Genomic DNA, 18,606 nt, shown 5'->3' with positions numbered 1-18,606 from the left:
AGTCAGGGTCACGCCACATGGGTCCAGATTTGAGGGTCGAAGGCGGGTTGCCTTGTATGGCTGGGCTGGGGCCATGTGGGGCTGTTTCCAGTCTGAAGTTTCCAATTTGAAGTCTCCCGAACATGGGCTGCCAGGGGTTGAGGGCTGGGGGTGGATGGACTCCCAGCCAAGGGTTTGAGATTCCAGGTTAGTCTGTGGTGCAGAAGGTGATGGGTCCCCCCTCCCTTTGCTCAGAGAAGTGGGAGTGGGGGACAAGGCTTGGCTGGGCGTCAGGGACTGTAGGAACGGGGGCCCCTGGTCCAGAATATAGACTGGAGGAATTGGAGCTAGCTTCCTAGAGGCATCCTCTGAGCTGAGGTGCCACCCCACACCGCCACTAGCTGCAGCAAGGCCCAGGAAGGGAGGCAAGGGCAGGAGCAGCACCCCTGAGGGCCCCGGATGCAATGCTGAGAAGGCAGGGCTTTACGCCTCCGGACTGGGGAGCTACAGACACATTTGAGGAGGAGCGGGCCCTGGGCACTTCCTGGGTCACAGACCGACAGTGGGGAGGCGATGGCACAGAGGCACTGACCCAGCCCGGCTCCTCCAAGAGGCCCCGAGAGGCCGGGGCATCCCTGGGGTCTCCTTGTGAGGGAGTGTGGGCCGGGGGTCCGGAGGGCTTCGCAGGGCCAGGGGGATGCCGGCCCGCCCCTCATCGAAGGGGAGGGCGTGTGGCTCCGGAGGTAGGGGCCGGAAGGGACGGCAGCCGGGAGAGCTCGCTGGGGGGCTTCCCGTCGCGGCCTCGCCCTCCTGAGGGCCTGGCTGGGCCCCCCGGCGCCCAGGGGCCGCCCCTGCCCCCTGCCCCCTGCCCCCTCCGGGCCTCGGTTTCCCGGCGGGGCGGGGCGGGCGGGGACAGCGCGGTTCCCGAAGCCGCCTGCAGGGGGCGTCCGTGGGCGCCGCGGCCGAAGCCCGAGCCCAAGCGGCGGCGAGACAGCGGGAGCCGGCGCGCGAGCGGCAGGTCAGCCGGGGTCCGGGGTCCCGGGGGTCCCGGCGGGCGGGCGGCGTGGGGCCGTCGGGGACCGCGGGGCTGGGAGGGGCGCGTGGCCCGGGCCGCCCTCCGCTGGGGGCCCCGGCCGCCCCGACGCCCTTCTCCCGCCGCCCGGGTAGGGAGCCCGCAGGCCGGGGTCCGAGTCCTGCCCCGCGGCGGCCCCGGGAATGGCGGGCGCACGGGCGGCGCCGGCGCGGTCGCCCGACCTAGACTGGTCGGGGGCAGGACGCCCGTCCGGGAGGGGCGCGGGGTCGGCGCGGAGCGAAGGGGCGCGGGGCGCGGTAGTCCCCGCGCTGAGGGGTGGGGAGCGGGCGTCCGGACCCGCAGGAACCGCTAGGGGGGCGTCGTCGGTCCGTCTGGGCGCCGCGGGCTGGCCGCGGGGCATGCGGCGAACCTTCCGGACACGCCCCGGCCGGGCTGGGCCGGGGGAGCAAGGACGCGGCCCGGGGAGGGCGGGCGGACCCCCAGGGGCGAGAGGGGCCCCGGACGGAGCAGCCCGGGCGGGGACCGGCGCCCGGGGGAGGCGCGAGAAAGGGGAGCCTGGAGTGCTGGCCGCGGCGGGCCCGTCCCGTGGGCAGCGGCGGCGGAATCAGGCTCCGGGCACCGGCGAGGCGGGAGGACGGGCCGGGTGATGCGCTCCCCCGACTGTCCCGGCTGTCCCTCGAGGGATTTGAGGCAGAGCCGCCCAAGGGATCGCGGCGGGCGCGGGCCAGCGAGGCGGGAGATCTGCGCGTTCCAGCGCGGCCACCCAGCGCTGGACTTGAATTTCCCAGACTGTGCAGTGGGAGGGAGGGGGCGGCCCTGCGCCCCACGACGGGAAGACGGAGAAGCGAGACGCCGGAGGGCAGCTCTCCCCACACCCCCTCCCCCGGGACTGGAGTCGTCGCCGGCCCCGGGAGGGTGTCAGGACGCCCCGGCCAGCTCCCCCTGTGCCTGGCAGGCAGCTCTGCCCCGAGGGGGCCTGTGCCCCTCTCCGTCTCTGCTGTCCGGTTGCTATGGCCTCACAGCCCTTGCACCCGCCAGAAGATTCTTCACATCACCCCCATGCCCAGGTGGGGCTGCCCCAGTGTCCCGGCCTTGGGGGCCACAGTGAGGAGCTCTTTGGAGTTCAGCGGGCCGGGGAGGTTTTTGTGGGGTTGGGGTCTGCCTCCTCAGCTCCGTGGCTGGTCCTGAAGACTGTGGGTGGCTGGATGCCCTGTCCTGTGGGCTGACCCTGTCCCAGGGCGGGCAGGTCCATGGCAGAAGCCCCTCACTGAGGCTGACCCACCAGCCGTGGTGCTCGGCTCTGCCTTTGACCGTTGGCATCTTCTGCCAGTCCCCTGGACCACCACCCCTCTATCCCCATCTCCTAAGGGCAGACTGGCTTCAGGGCTAAGCTGGCTTCCCTGTTCATAGCTTCAGGGAGGCTGAGGGTAGCCCAGGCAGGCTGGCAGGAGACAGGCTCTGGGCCAAGCTGGTCCTAGCCAGCCTCTGGGGACTTCCGTTTTGCCTCCCTTGGATTGGCCTGTGAAATGCAGTTCCCCAGCCACACCCTGGTCCTGTCCTCCGGGAGCCCACACCCTAGGAGGGCAATGGCAGGCTTTAAGGGCAACCCAGTGGACCAGAGATTTTGATGCCCAAACTTGGGTTCTGGTCTTGCCTCCTTGCTCACCTGCTGGGTGGCCTTGGGCAAGTCACTGCCCCCGAGGATCTGGCTTTTCATCTGTAAAACAAGCTCCATATGAGCAATGTTGAATGCACAGGGTGTAGTGGAGAGTGAGAGCTGGGCCCTGGCTGCCAGGGTGGCACAGAGCAGATCAGAGTACAGTCAGTGTCTGCACCTGAGTGGGGGAACCCCAGAGATAGTGTTAGCCTTTGGGGGGTCAGGGGCACTGGAAGGGACCACTGTGGACAGAGGGAGATGCCAGATGGAGCTGGCTTGGGAGCAAGCACTTGACTTCAGAGCATCACACCTACAAAACTGAGAGCCTCTGGGTGGCCCTGGGCAGTGCCTGCTGTGTAGACCACAGACCGGGGGCGCTCAGCAATCTGAAATGCCACAGTAGCTCTTGCTACCATCTAACCTGCCTAATTCCTGAGCTGTCTTATCCTTGTGAGCTGAAATCGTCACCCCATCTGGTGAGGTCTGTCTTGTCCACTGCCAACTCAAGCTGGGCTCTGAGAGGTGTGCACACGGGAGAGCGGAGGGGAGGATGGCCAGATGGACAGCGAAGTATAGGCTGAGAAGGGGTGGGTGTGAGTGTCGGGACGCCGAGGAGACTGTGAGTCCCGTGCAGAGTTGGCAAAAGGAATGATTCCCAGACTCCGGGCAAGGGGTCTGGGCTCAGGGAAGCATCGGTGGCTACAAGAGGGAAGGGTTGCCCGGTAGTCTGGAAACTGAAGGGGCAATGTCTGAGGGTGGGGCCCCGGAGGTCTGTGCTGGGTCCAGATGGGGAGAAGGAAGTGGGAAGCGAACAGAAACTCAGAGCTGGGATGCAGAGAGGAGCCCCCCAAGACCTCCTGGGCAGGGCCTGGGAGCTCCAGGTGGTGGGAAGGAGTTTAGTGGCAGAGGTCTCCCAGCCTCTGCTCACAGAATCACGGAAGGGTCTCCTGCCATGCGGAAGCCGTGGGATCCTGCTAGGGTTTGGAGGGTCTGGGCAGAGGTGAAGAGCAGCTGCCCCTCACTACAGCCTGGGGGGGCACCCAGGGAAGGCAGGGTGCTCCAGCTCTCCAGGACCCCCTCGGGCCGCCCCTGACATGCCCGTAAGCCTCCCCCAGGCTGGAATCTGTGGATTCCTTGCCTGGAATCTCTCCCCCTCTTCCCTGTCCTCCAAGTCCAGCCCAAGTGGCCCCTCCCCTGCCTCCCAGATTCCCCTGGGCCCCTCCCCCCTTCTGCAGGACAGGCCTGTTTCAGAGGTGCTGGGCTGCGGCCGGCGCTGTCTTTCTGCAGCTCCCACCTCTGTTGCCCCTGCTCCCACCAGCCCAGCTGCCACCCAGAGGTAAGGCTGCCTCGGTGTGCCATAAAGAGGGGGGCAGCACCCCTCTGGTGCCTCCCTGGTGTTTGGGCGGGAGGTCCTTGTCTGCCCATCTGTCACAGGGGCTTCCATCTCTGTGACTTCTGCAAACTCTGACCTGGCTAATAGGGCCACTGAGTGGGCCGAGAAGCAGTGGCAGGACCATGCTGGCATTGGTCTGGCCAGCCTCCTGCCCTCTCCTTCAGCCTCCAGGGCTGCATCGTCCCACCTTTGCTACAGGGACCCCAGAGAACACAGACGCTAGTGGGCCTGGGATGGGACCCCGGAGAAGCCTGCTAGATGCCCTTTCCCATGGCCCCTTCAGGCATCAGAGTGCCTGTCATCCCGCCATTAGAGGACTCATCTGAGCGAGGGCCGGTGCCCAGCACCTCCCAGGACAGGGCTGCGCTGAGGGGACATCTGAGTGAGTGTGGGGTGGAGCGGGAGTGGGGCCCCAGCTGGAGCCCTTCCACCCCAGGGTGGGCGCCTAGCACCTCGTGCGAGGAGTGGCCTCTTGGAGTGGGGTGTCAGGTGAGGTGGCCAGTGAGGGGGTGAGCGGCCTCCTCGGGCTGGGAGAACCCAGTCTCTCTGGCCTGTGGCCTGGCCCCGAGGGAGCGGCAGGGGGAGCCTGGGTCCCCAGTGGGGAGAGGGGTGCCGTGGCAGGCCTGTCGTCCAGGGGGCTGGTGATGTGGAGGCCGCTCTGGGGACCCGGCTCAGCCCCAGGGACTGAGTAGCAGCCGCCTCAAGTGGCTGCTTGGGGAGGGGGCACCACCAGTGCCCGCCGGGTCTTGAGGTCGCTCTGCAGCACGAGGGTGGGAGGTGGCACTAGCATGCGGGGGTTGCTCCCCTCTGGGCAGCAGCAACAGACCCCTGCCCGGCTCTGATCGATGGGCTTGGAGAGGGGCCTGGTGGATCCTGGGGCTCTGGGAGGCTGCATCCAGGCTGGGCCCCTCCAAGAGACTGGTCATGGCAGAGCTGGGGGGTGTGCGGCAGGAGCAAGTGCTGCTTCATCTTTGCTTGTCGCCCTCCCCTCACCCCAACTGCCCCCAAAGAGGCAGATGTCGGTGCTTCTCAGTCTGCCTCCCGTGTCTCTCAACTGTCTCCCCGTAGACTTTGTTCCCTGTGAGGTTTCCGTGAGAGTTCCTCAGCACTGTCTTCAAGTCCCCAATGGTCTCTGCAGCTGTGCGCACACCTCAGGTGACTCGCCCTCCAGTGCGCACCCTCCCAATCCCTCTGTTTCTCATTTCTGGGATTTTACATTCTTTTTGCTCATATGCACCTGTTTTTGTTTACACATGCTATTCCTTTCATTCCTTTGAAGGTCCTACACATCTTTGAAAATCATTATTAGGTTACCCTGTTACCTTCATCTCGTCTGGAATGAATCCATCTCCGTATTTTGGATGCTGCTGCTTATCTTCCTTAGCCTGAGTTTGCCTCCTGTGCTTTGAAACTGTGGTTTGCAGGCTCACCTTTCGTGGGAGTCGAGGCCCGGGAGGCAGGGAGCAGCCCGCACAGCCGCGTGGCACCGGCTCCCGGAACGGCCTCCTGGGACGGGTCTCCTTCGGGGCCCTGCCCTGTGGGCTCAGGTCCCTGCCGGGGCCAGGCTCAGCAGCAGGTGGCCCACAGCTCCCTGTGGTCCGGCAGTTGGGACGCTGGCTGGCACACAGAGGTATCTGGGAAACATTTGCTATGAGGAAGTCATGGAGGATGCTTAGGCTGGGATTCGGGAGCCCGGGCATGGCCCCAGCACGTCTGTGACAGATCTGAGTTCCTGCGCTGGGCTCAGTACCTCGCCCTTAGCTGTGCCCGGGAGCAGGTGTGTAGGGTCTTGCCTGGAAGCTGCAGGCACCTCCGTCCAGCAGGCTCTGGGGGGTGCCGCTGCCATCTGGGCATGTGTACAGAAAGCCTCCCTAGTCTGATGTACAGGAGCCTGAAGTGGGCCAGGAGATAAACGGGTTTCAATTAACTGGAGTTTCGATTAGAGTGGCCAGGCTGGCAGGGTGAGGAGCAGAGTGGGAAGAGGCGGTTTTAGGTCTGACTTCTGGGAATCTTGTGGGGTCATCCTTTCAGGGCTTGTCAGGCCAGCTCTCCTGCATGTGTCTTTGGTTCGTATGCGGCAGCATCTGCCCTCTGCCCTGTCCCCAGCAAGGCACAATCACAGGGAAATATTACATTATTAATACTTAGTTTCCCCTCCTGGCTAGCAACAGATGACTCCAGGATTAATCAGCCAGGGCCACCAGAGAGGGAGAGGAAATTGCCAGGTCCCAGCACCGCCCCCCGGGCCCCTTGCCCTGGGCCTCGACCTTCCTGTCTGCTGCTGGAGGCCTCAGAAGGGAGGGAGTGCAGAGGGGCAGGGAGGCCCCAGGAAATCTTCCTGCTGGGTTTTCCTTGGGCATTTCCCCCAGTTCTTTTCCACCCTTTATGCTCGTGCTAAGGCTGGGAGAGGTCCTTAACCTCTCTGGGCCTTAGCTTCTTCATCTGTAAGGTTGGGCCCCTGGGGCCCGTGAGAACAGCACAGATGACCCCTGACACCCCCACAACCTCATTTTAAAAGCTCCTGAGGAGGCTGCACAAGTTGGTTGGAAGGTCTGGGGTAGAGTCCTGACACCCAGGCAGGTAGCCCCTGGGTGTGTGCAGGGTTTGGTGGCCCGTTTGTGGCTGGAGCCCAGTGGCGCATGTGCTCTTGAGCTGAATGTGTGTGTTGATGCCCAGTTCTTATGACACATAGTAGCTTGAAATCGGCCATAATGGGAGCATTTGCCCTGCAAGTCTGGCAATGGCCACAAGTCAGGACACCCCAGCCCTGGGCTGATTTGCTGGCCAACCACTGGGAAGCTCCCCGCCGTCGTGCAGACCAGCTCCAGCAGGAAGCAGCCCCCGCCTGCTCCCTGCCCGGCTGCCCCACTGCCAGGGCTCTACAGCTGTGCTCCGCTTGGCGTTGGGAGACTCTGGGTTAACAGACGCCCAGGGTATCTGTGGGGCCCTGGCAGCGCTGGCAGCAGCTGGAGGAGGCTGCAGGAATGCTGCTGGGAGGGCAGATGGGAGCCGGATGCGCAAGGACACGGCCTTTCCGGACTCGGTGGGCAGGGGCATTAATGCATCGTTAGTTCCTTGCAGGACTGACCTGGGCAGGAGGACCTGTTGTGTCCAGGGAGATTTAGGAGGGCGCCCAGGCCTGGTGGACAGCAGGAAGGTGTTGGTAGGGGTGCGCAAGGTGCTAGGAGACCCTGGGGCCTGGGGTCCGTGGGCAGCAGGGGCTGCCGGGAGAGCCTCACCAAACAGAGGGCCGGGCGGGTTAGGCCCCTGGAAGTGCGCTTCGCCTGGAGACATCCTGTCTCATGGGGAGTCAGCCCGACACCACGGCAGGGGCTGGCTGGTGCTGTGGCTCCATCTGCAAGGGCTCTGGGCAGTGGGCTGCAGGGCCTCACAGAAACATGGCACGCTTTGGGTCAAGTGGCTTGTTGGTGGCCCCACCTCATCTGCCCCCGGGGCAGGTCGGCCCCTGAATCTGTACGATGGTCTGGGGCCAAGTCAGCCTTCTCGCCTGGGCTGGTCAGACTGGCAGAGGCTGTGGTACCTCTCGGCGCAGATCAGCCCCGTGAGGCCCACACCAGGGTGAGGAGGCTAGGAGGGCAGGCAGCTCCGGCCACCGGTGGGAGGCAGGGTCCCTGACGCTCCCTGGACCTGGCCAGGCAGCTGGTGGTGCTGGGCCTGAGGGCCCCGGGGTGGGAGGCAGTCCGGGGCTGTCGTTTCCCTTCTGCAGAATGAGTGTGAGACCCTGGATAGACAGCCTCTCTGTTGGGGGTCCCCTGGAGGTCGCTGCTTTGGGCTCAGGCTGGAGCACGCAGAGACGCTCGGTGTGTCCAGGGGTGGCACCAAGAGACTCTGCCAACGATTGGCTGGCAAATGCCCCCAGCATAGCAGAGGCTCGGTGGGACTCGTTTGTGGTCCCTAGGTGGTGAGGTGGTGGTCCCGGCCAGGCCTGAGAGGGGCCCTCTGCACTTGCCACAGCTGCAGGAACCCCCGTTTCCAAGGACTTGGCCTCTCTTCTCTTGCTCCCTGCTGTCCGGCGCTCTACTGCCAGCCACCGAGTGGGCCCGGGGAACAGCCCTCGGTGTGGCTGCAGCCCAGACCCGCCCAGCTCCTGCCACCGAGGCCCATGGAGTTAGGAAATGGGGTTCGTCTGTTGCAGCCATCTCGCACTTCCTGGACGGGGCTGGGGGGAGTGGGTCTGACCCTTTGAACATGGTGAGGGACCACAGGTGACCTTCTCCCAGGATTGCCAGTCCCACTGTACCCCTCGTGTCCTGGGAGAGTGAGGGGCTGCAGCCCCTGAACCCACGTGAGGGCGGCTGGGAGGCAGCTGTGGGCCCTTGGTCCCCAGGCAGGTGGCAGCTGCTGCCCACGTGTACCAGGGGCCCCCCAAGGGCCCAGGACTGGAGGAGGGCGTGGATTCGGCATGGGGTGGGGGCACTGCTGGGTAGTACCCATGAGTGTGCCAATACGGGGGCAGAGGCGGTGGGGAGAGGTAGTGCGGGATGGAGACCACTTCACAAGCTCAACAGGGGAACCCAGGGCAGGGTGCTTGGGCTGGGGGAGGCCGAGACCTGTGCTTTGGCTTCGGAGAGGTCAGTAGTTCCTTACAGTGTCTGTGACATTCGACTCGGGGGAGCCCTTTCAAATCTGTTTCCTTGTTCCTGAATCTGGGGGAGCACTGAAATGGCGCCAGCAGCTATCTGGGATCCAACCTCCCTCCTCACTGTATCACTGGGGAAACTGAGGTCTGGAAAGGAGAAACCCTTGCCCACCGCCCTCCAGCATGTCCTGGCTAAGTGCCCTGCCTTCTGCCCGGCACCAAACTGAATTCTCAGTCCTGGTGTCAGGCAGGCAGAGGAGCAGGTTGGGAAGTAGGCGTGGGAGGAGGGAGGGGAGGGAGGAGGGGACACAGCTGCCCCGCCCCAGAGTGCATCAGCTGGCAGGGGCTCTGAGTGGCGGGCTCCCTGCTCCACCACCAGTGCAGCCCCGCGAGGGCAAGGGGCTTCCCTGCCAGCAGCTGGAGATGGGACCAGACGGGCCCAGGCCCCTGGGAGGGGGGACTCTGGGCCTGCTCCTTTCCAGGCAGGGCAGGTAGCGGCTGCTGGCTCCAGGGCATGCTCCGGGGGACGCAGCAGCCTGAGGCTGGCTGAGGAGGAAGGTAGGTGGGGAGCTAAGGACCCAGGAGACGGGCAGGGCCACCACAGAAGGCCTGAGAAGCTGAGCGCCGGAGGCTAACACGAGTGACTTAACTTTGAAAGATTCCTGGCTCCCCTAGAGAAAAGCAGAGACTGGGGCTGGTGCCCAGCAATGTCCAGGGCGGGAAGGTCATTCTCACGCTGGTGCCTGGCCTGCAGGGAGGGTGCTGGCGAGCTGGGGCTGCGGGTGGCCCCTGGGGATCTTCAGCTGCACCCCCAGCTGCTGGTCCAGCCCTCACGAGGCTTCTCCCTTGGCAGGTGCTTAGGAGCCCTGACGCTGAGCTGGGTGGGCCGCGATGCTGGAGCCCCTGGAGGGGGCCTGCTTTCTGGAGGCCTGGAGCTAGCTGTGAAAGCCCGTGGGGAGCCCCCCCCACCGACAGACCGCTCTTGGCTCCTGTGGAGGAGGGGCTGGGGCCTGGGCAGGGCCGCCGCGTTGCAGCTATGGACCATGAGCTGGCCTGGCCCACACCCCTGCTGACCCTGCCCGTCCGCAGCCATGGTCTCCATGGGCTTCCTGGTGTACATCGTGGTGGAGCTGGCCATTGCTGTGCTGGCCGTCCTGGGCAATGTGCTTGTGTGCTGGGCCGTGTGGCTCAACAGCAACCTACAGAATGTCACCAACTACTTCGTGGTGTCGCTGGCAGCGGCCGACATCGCTGTGGGCGTCCTCGCAATCCCCTTCGCCATCACCATCAGCTCGGGCTTCTGTGCCGCCTGCCACAGCTGCCTCTTCTTCGCCTGCTTCGTGCTGGTCCTCACGCAGAGCTCCATCTTCAGCCTCCTGGCCATTGCCATTGACCGCTACATCGCCATCCGCCTCCCCCTCCGGTGAGCCAGGCGCGGGGGTGGTGGGCGGCCCCACATTCTCTTCCCTGGCATGCCCCATGCTGGGGTTCCCATCTGTAAAAAGGCTGCCTGTGCCCGGGTCTGGCCTGTGCCAGGGTCAGGGTGAACCCAGGGTCAGGGTGAGCCCAGGGTCAGCGTTTGGTCTGTGGTGTCAGCATGCTGAGCTGACATGCTTGGCTGGGGCTGCCCAGGGCTTGGCACAAGGCCAGCAACTGTGCCAATCTAGTTGATCCCCATGGGCACAGGGCCCCCTGGCTCTCCCCAGCCTCCTCTAGGCTGCGGTTGAGGCTTCTGTGTTTGGGCTCTTGGCAGATGTGTGCGGCCAAGGCCTGGGTGGGCGCGTCTGGGCCTTTCCTCACCCAGCTTGGTGCTGGGCTGGGGTGGGGCACCGTGGGGCACCACAGGGCCTCAGAGCTAGCAGCCTGCCCGCCTTCCTCCAGCTCCTCTGGGCAGCCGCACAGTCTGCACATCAGGAAAATGACCCAGAGAGGGGAATACAGTGAGTCACACGAACCTATATGCAAATTCTGTGTTCCTCAGGCCACCAAACACTCATGCTCTTGGAGATGGCCTGTGTCCGGGGGGCCTGGTGGTGAATCTTTGGTGAAGTGACTTCAGCCGTGTATTGTATAAATGAAGACTTTCCCTGGGGCTGACTTGACTTGTGGCCTCCAGCTTACTGGCCAGGGATGATGCTAGGATTGTGCCCCTCCCCTGGGGGCGCCTGGGGCCTCCTGCCCCACCTCCTAGCCTTTCCATCCTAGAGCTGGACTCCACAGCATGGGCAGCTGCAGGCCCTGAGGGAGTTCTTGAAGGACCAGGGCTACCTGTCCCCATGGCCAATTCTCCCAAACGGTGGACAGCACTTACGCAGGCGCAGGCTGAGCAGGCCCAGTGGCCCCGGTGTTCGCAGGGAGGGGGGTGGGGGGGCCAGCCGGGAAGGAGCAGGCTCCATGAGCAAATGGAAATTTAGAGCGTCAAACCACGGGGCCCTCAGGTCATTTCCTCTCATCTTCTGGATGGAAGCAGGCTTAGAGATAGGAGCCAGCCCTCAGGGCCACGCAGTGAGCTGGGGGCACAGTGGGAACCGGGCCTGGGAAGAAACGTGGTCTGCCACCCCCTGCAGCTTCGGTCCTTGGGGAGCCGGGTCACAGGGTGGTCCCTAGACCTGCACCAGGTGGCCACTGCTGTCACCTGGGCTCTAAGGGGGAAGCAGGCACCCTTATTATACAGCTTAAATAAAGGGAGGAGCCCAGGCCCTATGTGGCCTATGGGGCACTCTGGATCTCAGGAGAGCCCAGGACACTTGTCAGAGGAGAAGGGGGCTCCAACTTAATGCAGAGCAGAGGCCACACTTCCTGAGGACAGCTTAGAACACAGAGCCCAGGAGGGGCGCCTGTCTGGGGGCCTCGGGGGACCAGGGAGTGAAGGACTGGTGTCCACTTCAGGGGCCAGTCCCAGGGGGAACATTCAGTGGGAAACAGAAGCCTCCCCTGCCCTTTGTTCCCTGACTCAAGGGCTGTACCATACTGGAGAGAGAGGTCAGGGCTGCTGGTCTCAGCTGAGAGGGGCCCAGCTTGCCTCTGTTTCCTGAGAGTCAAAGGAATGACTCCCCGATATAGGAGGATGGGACATGCTGTGTGACTGCGAAAAGTCAGCTGTCCCTCTCTGAGCCCGTTTCCTCATCTATAAAAGGGAACAGTCCTCTCTGTCCTTCTGAGCCCACAGAGGTGTTGTGGATAGGAGCGGTGGGGCCCTGAGGAGGGTCGTTGGGGTGGGCTGGCTGGGTCTTCTGCTCTTTCTTGAGCTGCTGGAGGTTCAGAGCCAGGCCCCTGGTTGGAGCCATGGACTGTCCCCACCTTCGGCACCCCTGACTCCCATGGACTTCCAGAGCGGGACCTAGTTTCACTGGACGCTGGCCGTCTGAGCTCAGTCAGGCTTTGGAGGGCCAGCCTGGTTCGTGGGTCTGGAGCAGGTGGGGCTGAGGAGGCAACACCGCCCACCCTCCCCTCGGGCACAGAGCTTCACAGTCACGGAGGATGTGGGCGCAGCGGCCCCTCTGACCCGCAGGCCCTTCACTGTGGCTGGGGCAGATGTTCTAGCCGTTGTGTCACTCCTCGGAGAGAGGCCAGAGCCAGAGAAGGGCCGTGTTCCCTGACGCAGGGACTCCGGGTCCCTCTTCCTCAAGGGCCCTGGGCTGGGGCCCGGGAGGGCAGTGTGCGTGACGGTGTCCGTGTGGGGCCCCCGAGAGCAAGCTGGGCACAGGAGGGCACTGGAGGCCCAGGAGGGCCCGCAGCTCCCGGCAGCTCTGGAGCCTCCGCCGGGCTCGGGCCGCCTCTCCTGCCCCTCTTTGTGCCCTTCCAGCTGGGAAGCCAGCTTCCTCGTCGTGCCATTTCCAGCTCCACTCAGGGCTGTTTGCCTACTTTGAGGCCTGGCCTCTGACCGATGCTGGGCCGATGCCGCACCCCAGGCCTGCCCTACTCCCCATTAATTTCTTTTTTTAAAAAGAGTTCAGTTGCAGAAAAATCTGTGTGTTCTTCCCAAGTGCGGAGAGCCTGGTGGGCTGGGGCAGGGCCGAGTCAGGACGCTGGTGAGAAGGAGGCCTGGCCAGAGGCAGAGACGGGAGCTCCCGGTGAGTCCCGAGGACGGGGACCCCGGGGAGAAGCCAGGCTTTCTCCGGGGACTCCCACCCCACTGCCTCCCGTCTCTCACATTAGCCCCTGGTGAGCGCTCTCACGAGAAAGGTGAGAACGGGCAGCAGCTGGTGCAAAAGCCCGAAGCCATATGTGCTCCATGGACAAAACCTGAGTGCCCTGGCCTCCGAGAAGGGCAGGATCGGGAGCCGGGAGCGAAGGCTCCCTGGAGGAGGTGATTCCAAAGGGGTCTTGTAGGATGGCATGTGTGCCAGCAGGTTAAGAGGAGGGGCCAAGCCTGAGGCAAAAGCCCAGAGGAAGGAATGAGCGTGTGGGCTCTGGCACAAGGGAGGGGAAGAGGCAGAAGAGCAGGAGGGCCGGGAGGGCGGGGGGCTGGCTCAGGCCTGCTTCAGCCCAGCGTTGGGGGCTCTAGGTCTTGGATCACCGGCTCCTCTGGCCACCTTAGGAAAGCTCCGCCTTCACAGCACAGGGCAAATGCACAGGAAGCCCGACCTAGAGTCCTAGCAGGTGCTCTCGGGATCGTGGGGTGAGCATGCAGAGCACCCAGCATGCAGAGTGGTGAGCCCCCAGGGAGGGCAGCGTGTGAGCTAGAGGACACAGGGATGTAGAGGCGCCTCAAAATGTGGTGGGCAGTGGCTCTGGCACCTGCTTCCTCTGCCGCCTCCGGTGCCCCAGAGTGGCAGAGCATCGTGCTGGGCAGCCCTGGCCTCCCTGCCAGCATGCGGTCTACATCTGGGGCCTAGGGGGTCAGAACGTGACCGCTGTAAGTCACAGTCCGGCCCAGGGGACACTGGCTGGGCCGTTATTCCATTTGGGGCCTAGGCCAAGGGTGCTCAGCCTAAGGGGCTTTCTTTTGAAACTCAAATTTAATCTGCTTTTTTTTTTTAATACATAATACCTGCACATGCTGAAACATCAAACAAGAACAAAAGGGTATGCGGTGAAAAGCTGTTTCGCCTGCTTCCTGCCCCACCTCTGGTTCTCTTCCGGGGAGGGAGTGTGAGGGGCCCTTCCAGGACTTTCCGCACAGCAGGTGCTGTTAAGTGGGCCTGTTTCGGGGCCCCCCAGGGGGTTTCTTTCCAGAATGCAGTGACAGAGTCCCCTTGACGGTTTCCTGGGCTAAGGAAGCAGGCAATTGTGCGGACCAGGGATCCTCAGCCCCTGCTCCGGAAGCCTGTGGGCCTGTTTCCTCGGTGACTGTTATTCAAGCCTCCCCTTCCTAAGCAGCTCCCCTTCTGGGATTGCCTGGGCCTGCGGGCAAGAAGGGAGGCTGCTGGAGAACAATTTGAAACCCCCAAAGAAGGTGGCCTCCAGGGTCCCCTGCACCATCCCTGTAACTACTTGCTTCTGTTCCATTGCCTTAACTGACAGGAAACTCATTAGTGCCCAAGGTGACCCACTTCTTCTGTGAAAAGCTCAGCTGAGAAGCTCTTACTTGCCCTGAGCCACAGTCCACTTACCAGTGATGTTCAGCCACCTAGTCTACATTCTGCCCTTGTGGGCAGTGCTCATAGGCCCTAGATCCGAGTCTCATTCTACAGATGAGAAAACTGCAGCTCAGAGAGTCGGAGTGACAGGGCCCGGCCAAGCAGGCACACACCAGGGCTAGACACCAGGGAGGGATGCACTTTTCTCGGGAAAAGTATCGATGTTAAAAGAGCCTCTCATTCAGTGAGATTATATAAATTACTATTTGTAGAATACTAAAAACAGGGCCTGGCACAAAGCAAGTGCTATACGAGCATTACATGGGGGAAAAAAAAAGCCCATGGCTTCGCATTTGAGGCTCCAGAATGGGAACCGGGCAGCGCAGGCTCTCTGTGGCTTGAAAGAAGGACTGAGTCCCGGCCCTTTTCCTGCCAAGTCCTGCAGAGGGTGGCCGAGCTGCTGCTGACTGTGGCCACGAGCACCCGGGAGTCCAGAACTGACACAGATCCGGAACTGACAGACTGACCTTCACGCACGGTGCTCCCAGCTCCTGGAATGTCCACCGCATGTCCAAGAGGGGTTTTCCTTGGGCCTCAGTTTCCCCACCTATACAATGAGGGGGTTGGGCTAGATAAGAAGTCAGAGACCACCAGATTTTTGTTGTTGTTTTTCTTCATTTGAGTTTACAAAATTTAAACCATGGGAAATTTTACCCACAAAACCAGCTCCTCAGCTCCCTGAGGTCCGGCTGTACTGGGCACATGTTGCATGGCAGCCGGGGACCAAGCGGCATTCGCTGCCCCCTGCACGTGGGGTGAACACCCGCCAGCCTGCCTCACACCTATTACCTCTAGGCTGCTGGGTCTGCCACCCGCAGATGGGCTAAACAGTTTCTATGGATGCTCCCAGTTCTGGCACTAAGGCAAGCACGTTTTAAAGCCTACTGTGTAGTGCAGAGATGGGTGGAGGAGAGCCCACCCCGGCAGGGCCCAGAGCAGGCAGGGATAACTGTGCTTGAGCAGGAAGCTTCCCTGAGAAGATATGGGGCCTGAACTCGAAGGATGGGTCGGGTTCCGCGGCAAGAGGAGGGGGCAGTCTGGTGGTGCTGGGATCAACACTGTTACCAGGAGGTCCACTCTCAGACCACAGAGACTTCCCTCAAGCAGGGACGTGGCTCTCTGATTGCCCGTTCTTTTAATAAAATCTGCACCACCTTTCAAAGGGCATGGAGCCAGCTTACCGGCAGGCAGATTGGGCCACACCCCGGGTCTGGGACCGGGTCTGGCCTCTGGAGGACTGAGTGGTTCTGGGCAGATTGCGTTTCCTCTCTGGACTTCAGTGCCTCGTGCAGCTCTTCCTTCCTGCAGGCTAAGGTTCACGTGCATACATTGAGATCCTCTCTATGCAGAGAGCCGAGGGTGAATTTGGAGAGGAGAGTATTTCACTGGGCCTGGGACCTCCACCTCCCCTTTGCCCCCCTGGGCCACCTCTCCGAGGGCTTCTGGAGACCCTCCGTGGAGAAGGAAGTGCGCGGCGTGCACGCGGGATGAGTCTTACCTCCAGGCCTGATCTGGCTGGTTCTGCTGCCCGCCACGAGCCTTTGCTCCTGACCCACTGTCCCCCCTCTAAGGGGCAAGCTGCCCGGGCACCAGCTGAGATCGGCACTGATCACTAATTCCCGCAAACCAGACTAGCTCAGCCCCAGGACTATTCATAACCATCTGGACACAGTGCCTTCCCCCCGCAGGGCGCCCGCAGCCCCGCCACCTCCTGGGAAGAGAGGCAGGGCGTGGGCCTCCCCATAGCGGAGGGGACGCTGCGGCTGGGAGGCAGGAGGGGACCGGCCGTAGGCCGCATGGCGAGCGGGCACGGGTCGGGTGCCACTCTGGGGTTCTGGCCAGGCCCCTCCCGGCCCTGGTCTCTCAGAACTCTGACACTGGTCTCCTCTCCCCAGGTACAATGGCCTGGTGACTGGCACAAGGGCCAAGGGCATCATCGGTGTCTGCTGGGTGCTGTCGTTCGCCATCGGCCTGACCCCCATGCTGGGCTGGAACAGCTGCGGCTGGCCCAGCGCGGGCGGGAACCGCTCGCAGGGCTGCGGTGCAGGCCAGGTGGCCTGCCTCTTTGAGGACGTGGTCCCCATGAACTACATGGTGTACTACAACTTCTTCGCCTGCGTCCTGGGGCCCCTGCTGCTCATGCTGGGCGTCTACCTGCGGATCTTCCTGGCGGCGCGGCGCCAGCTGAAACAGATGGAGAGCCAGCCTCTGCCGGGGGCGCGGGCCCAGTCCACGCTGCAGAAGGAGGTCCACGCGGCCAAGTCCCTGGCCATCATCGTGGGGCTCTTCGCCCTCTGCTGGCTGCCGCTGCACATCATCAACTGCTTCACCTTCTTCTGCCCCGCGTGCAGCCACGCGCCCGCCTGGCTCATGTACCTGACCATCGTCCTCTCCCACACCAACTCCGTGGTGAACCCCCTCATCTACGCCTACCGCATCCGCGAGTTCCGCCAGACTTTCCGCAAGATCATCCGCAGCCACATCCTGAGGCGGCGGGAGCCCTTGAAGGCAGGCGGCACCAGCGCCCGGGCCTCGGCCGCTCACGGCAGCGATGCCGAGCAGGTTGGCCTCCGCCTCAACGGCCACCCGCCGGGCGTGTGGGCCAATGGCAGCGCCCCGCACCCTGAGAGGAGGCCCAACGGCTACGCTCTGGGGTTTGTGAGCAGAGCGAGTGCCCCCGAATCCCACGGGGACGTGGAGCTCCTCAGCCACAAGCTCAAGGGAGCAGGCCCAGAGCGTCCTGGGCTCAGGGGCCCCCAGGCCCCGGCCGGAGCGGGAGTGTCCTGATGCGCCTGAGTTTCCGTTCTCCTATGGGGAGGACGTCCTTCCTTCCGCTCGGCGGAGGAGTGAGTGTGCCGAGGGCCCCTTCTTGCGGCCAGCTCCCCTGTGCACCGAGGAAGGAGTCCTGGCTGGAGCGGCATGAGGCCAGCAGGAAGGGTTTGGAGTCCAGAGAGGCAGATGTTCCAGGCTGGGAGGCCCTGCGCCGGGCGGGCCGCGGCCCCAGAGCATCTTCACCGGGCGGGAGGCCTGGCCCCCAACACCAGGAGGTGCCACGTCTCCGCAGAGCAGCCACGGCAGAGCAGGCTGCCTAGCCCCGAGGCAGGGGAGTGGCTCCATCAGGCCCCCTGCCACACACACACCACCCTCCCGGGACTTTCTGAGAACTCAGAAGCTGCTGTGCCTGGAGGTGGCATTTGACTATTTTTTTCCCAGGAAAAAATATAAGCGTGAGGAAATCCTTTTTTAAAATTATCTTGCCTGCCTTGTAGCCAGGTCCATTGTCAGTCCCGCCGCTAACCTGGCGCCAGGAGCCCCAGGCAGCCCTCGGCCACAGCCATGAGCTGCCACGCACGTCTCACCCTGTCCATCTAGGGCCATTTCCTGGGTCCACAAAGCTGGACTCAAGTATGGGGGACTGTTAACGGGGCAGAGCCAGCGTGTGGGCTCAGGAGGAAGCCAGGGCTGGCCCACCACGGGGTGTCCTAACAGCTCAGAGCTTCCCAGTTAGTGGCCCTAGGTAACCGCCTTTCCTTCTGAAGGGAATGGTTTTTTTTGTGAGATAAAATAAAAATGAGCCACGTTGTGTTTTATGCTTGTCCAGTGAGAATGGTGTCTGAGTTCCTTTCTCCACTCCGTCAGGCCTGGCACACATGTATGATACGTGTTGCATCTGTGAAAGAATGCGTGCATCTGTGCAGACAGGCAGACATCCTGCTTGCCTGGGGCGGCCTCTGCAGGCTCCCATTCTCCAAGGGGAAGGGCTGGCTGGATGCCCCAGAATCTAAATGCCCACATGCAGCCCCCAGACCTCTGATCCTAAGAGAGGGGCTGAAGGAAGGGGGGCTTTTTCTCCAGCGCTGTCCCTCCAGAGGCCAAGGCATCCCCTCACTGGGGGCCAGGCTCCTCCTCCCCTCCCTACCTGCCTCTGTCCTCTGAGCGAGGTACCTGTGTGTCACTTCCCAGAGCTGCGCCCCGCCTTCCCCACTGTCCACCCCTCAGCTGAGAGGCTGCAGACGGATCTGGAAAGAGATCTGGGTAAGACTCAACTGCCTTTCCCTGGAGTCACCCCACATGCTAATCCCAAGAAAGAAACCTATAAGGAATGGGCATTTCCTATTCTGACACTGGCCTCTGGGGCCCTTACCTTAGGAGGTTCTGGGATGGAAACGTTTGAGGCCCAGGGGAAGTTAGCAACCTGCCCCAGCCTGAGGGCCAGGCTGGGCTGCAGGGTCGCAGGCACACGCAGGCAGGGATGGGAAGAAGTGCCTCCTTGGGCACTTCCCAGGAATCCTCATGCAGCCCTGGCAGCCCCGTTTCATAGATGATCAACAACCTCTCTTGAACACAGAGATTAAGGACCTG

At 63.0% G+C, this 18,606-nt stretch overlaps 1 protein-coding gene across 4 annotated transcripts; it reads left to right on the top strand.

Moving 5' to 3' along the window:
- Window positions 1-223: 223 nt before the first annotated feature.
- Window positions 224-17,832, top strand: ADORA2A (adenosine A2a receptor). 4 transcript variants are annotated; one of them, XM_057491549.1, is made up of 3 exons: window positions 600-722; window positions 9,516-10,085; window positions 16,140-17,832. In XM_057491549.1, the coding sequence occupies exons 2-3, from the start codon at window positions 9,754-9,756 to the stop codon at window positions 17,029-17,031; spliced, it is 1,224 nt and encodes a 407-aa protein (XP_057347532.1). In that variant the 5' UTR covers window positions 600-722; window positions 9,516-9,753; the 3' UTR covers window positions 17,032-17,832. The 4 variants fall into 4 exon arrangements, with proteins under 4 accessions (XP_057347529.1, XP_057347532.1, XP_057347531.1 ...); XM_057491548.1 differs by lacking the exon at window positions 600-722 and adding an exon at window positions 885-997; XM_057491547.1 differs by lacking the exon at window positions 600-722 and adding an exon at window positions 9,012-9,220.
- The last annotated feature ends 774 nt before the right edge of the window (window positions 17,833-18,606 follow it).

The sequence above is a fragment of the Manis pentadactyla genome, chromosome 14 (assembly GCF_030020395.1).
Source record: "Manis pentadactyla isolate mManPen7 chromosome 14, mManPen7.hap1, whole genome shotgun sequence".
Taxonomy (NCBI): Eukaryota; Metazoa; Chordata; class Mammalia; order Pholidota; family Manidae; genus Manis; species Manis pentadactyla.
The sequence above is the reverse complement of the archived record's forward strand: the minus strand, read 5'-3'. Positions and strand labels throughout refer to the sequence as shown.

Coding starts and splice junctions, on each gene's coding strand:
- ADORA2A (XM_057491546.1), top strand. CDS start 444: ATGCTGAGAAGGCAGGGCTTTACGCCTCCGGACTGGGGAGCTACAGAC. Junction 998..16,139: donor AGCCGGCGCGCGAGCGGCAG/GTCAGCCGGGGT, acceptor TCCTCTCCCCAG/GTACAATGGCCTGGTGACTG.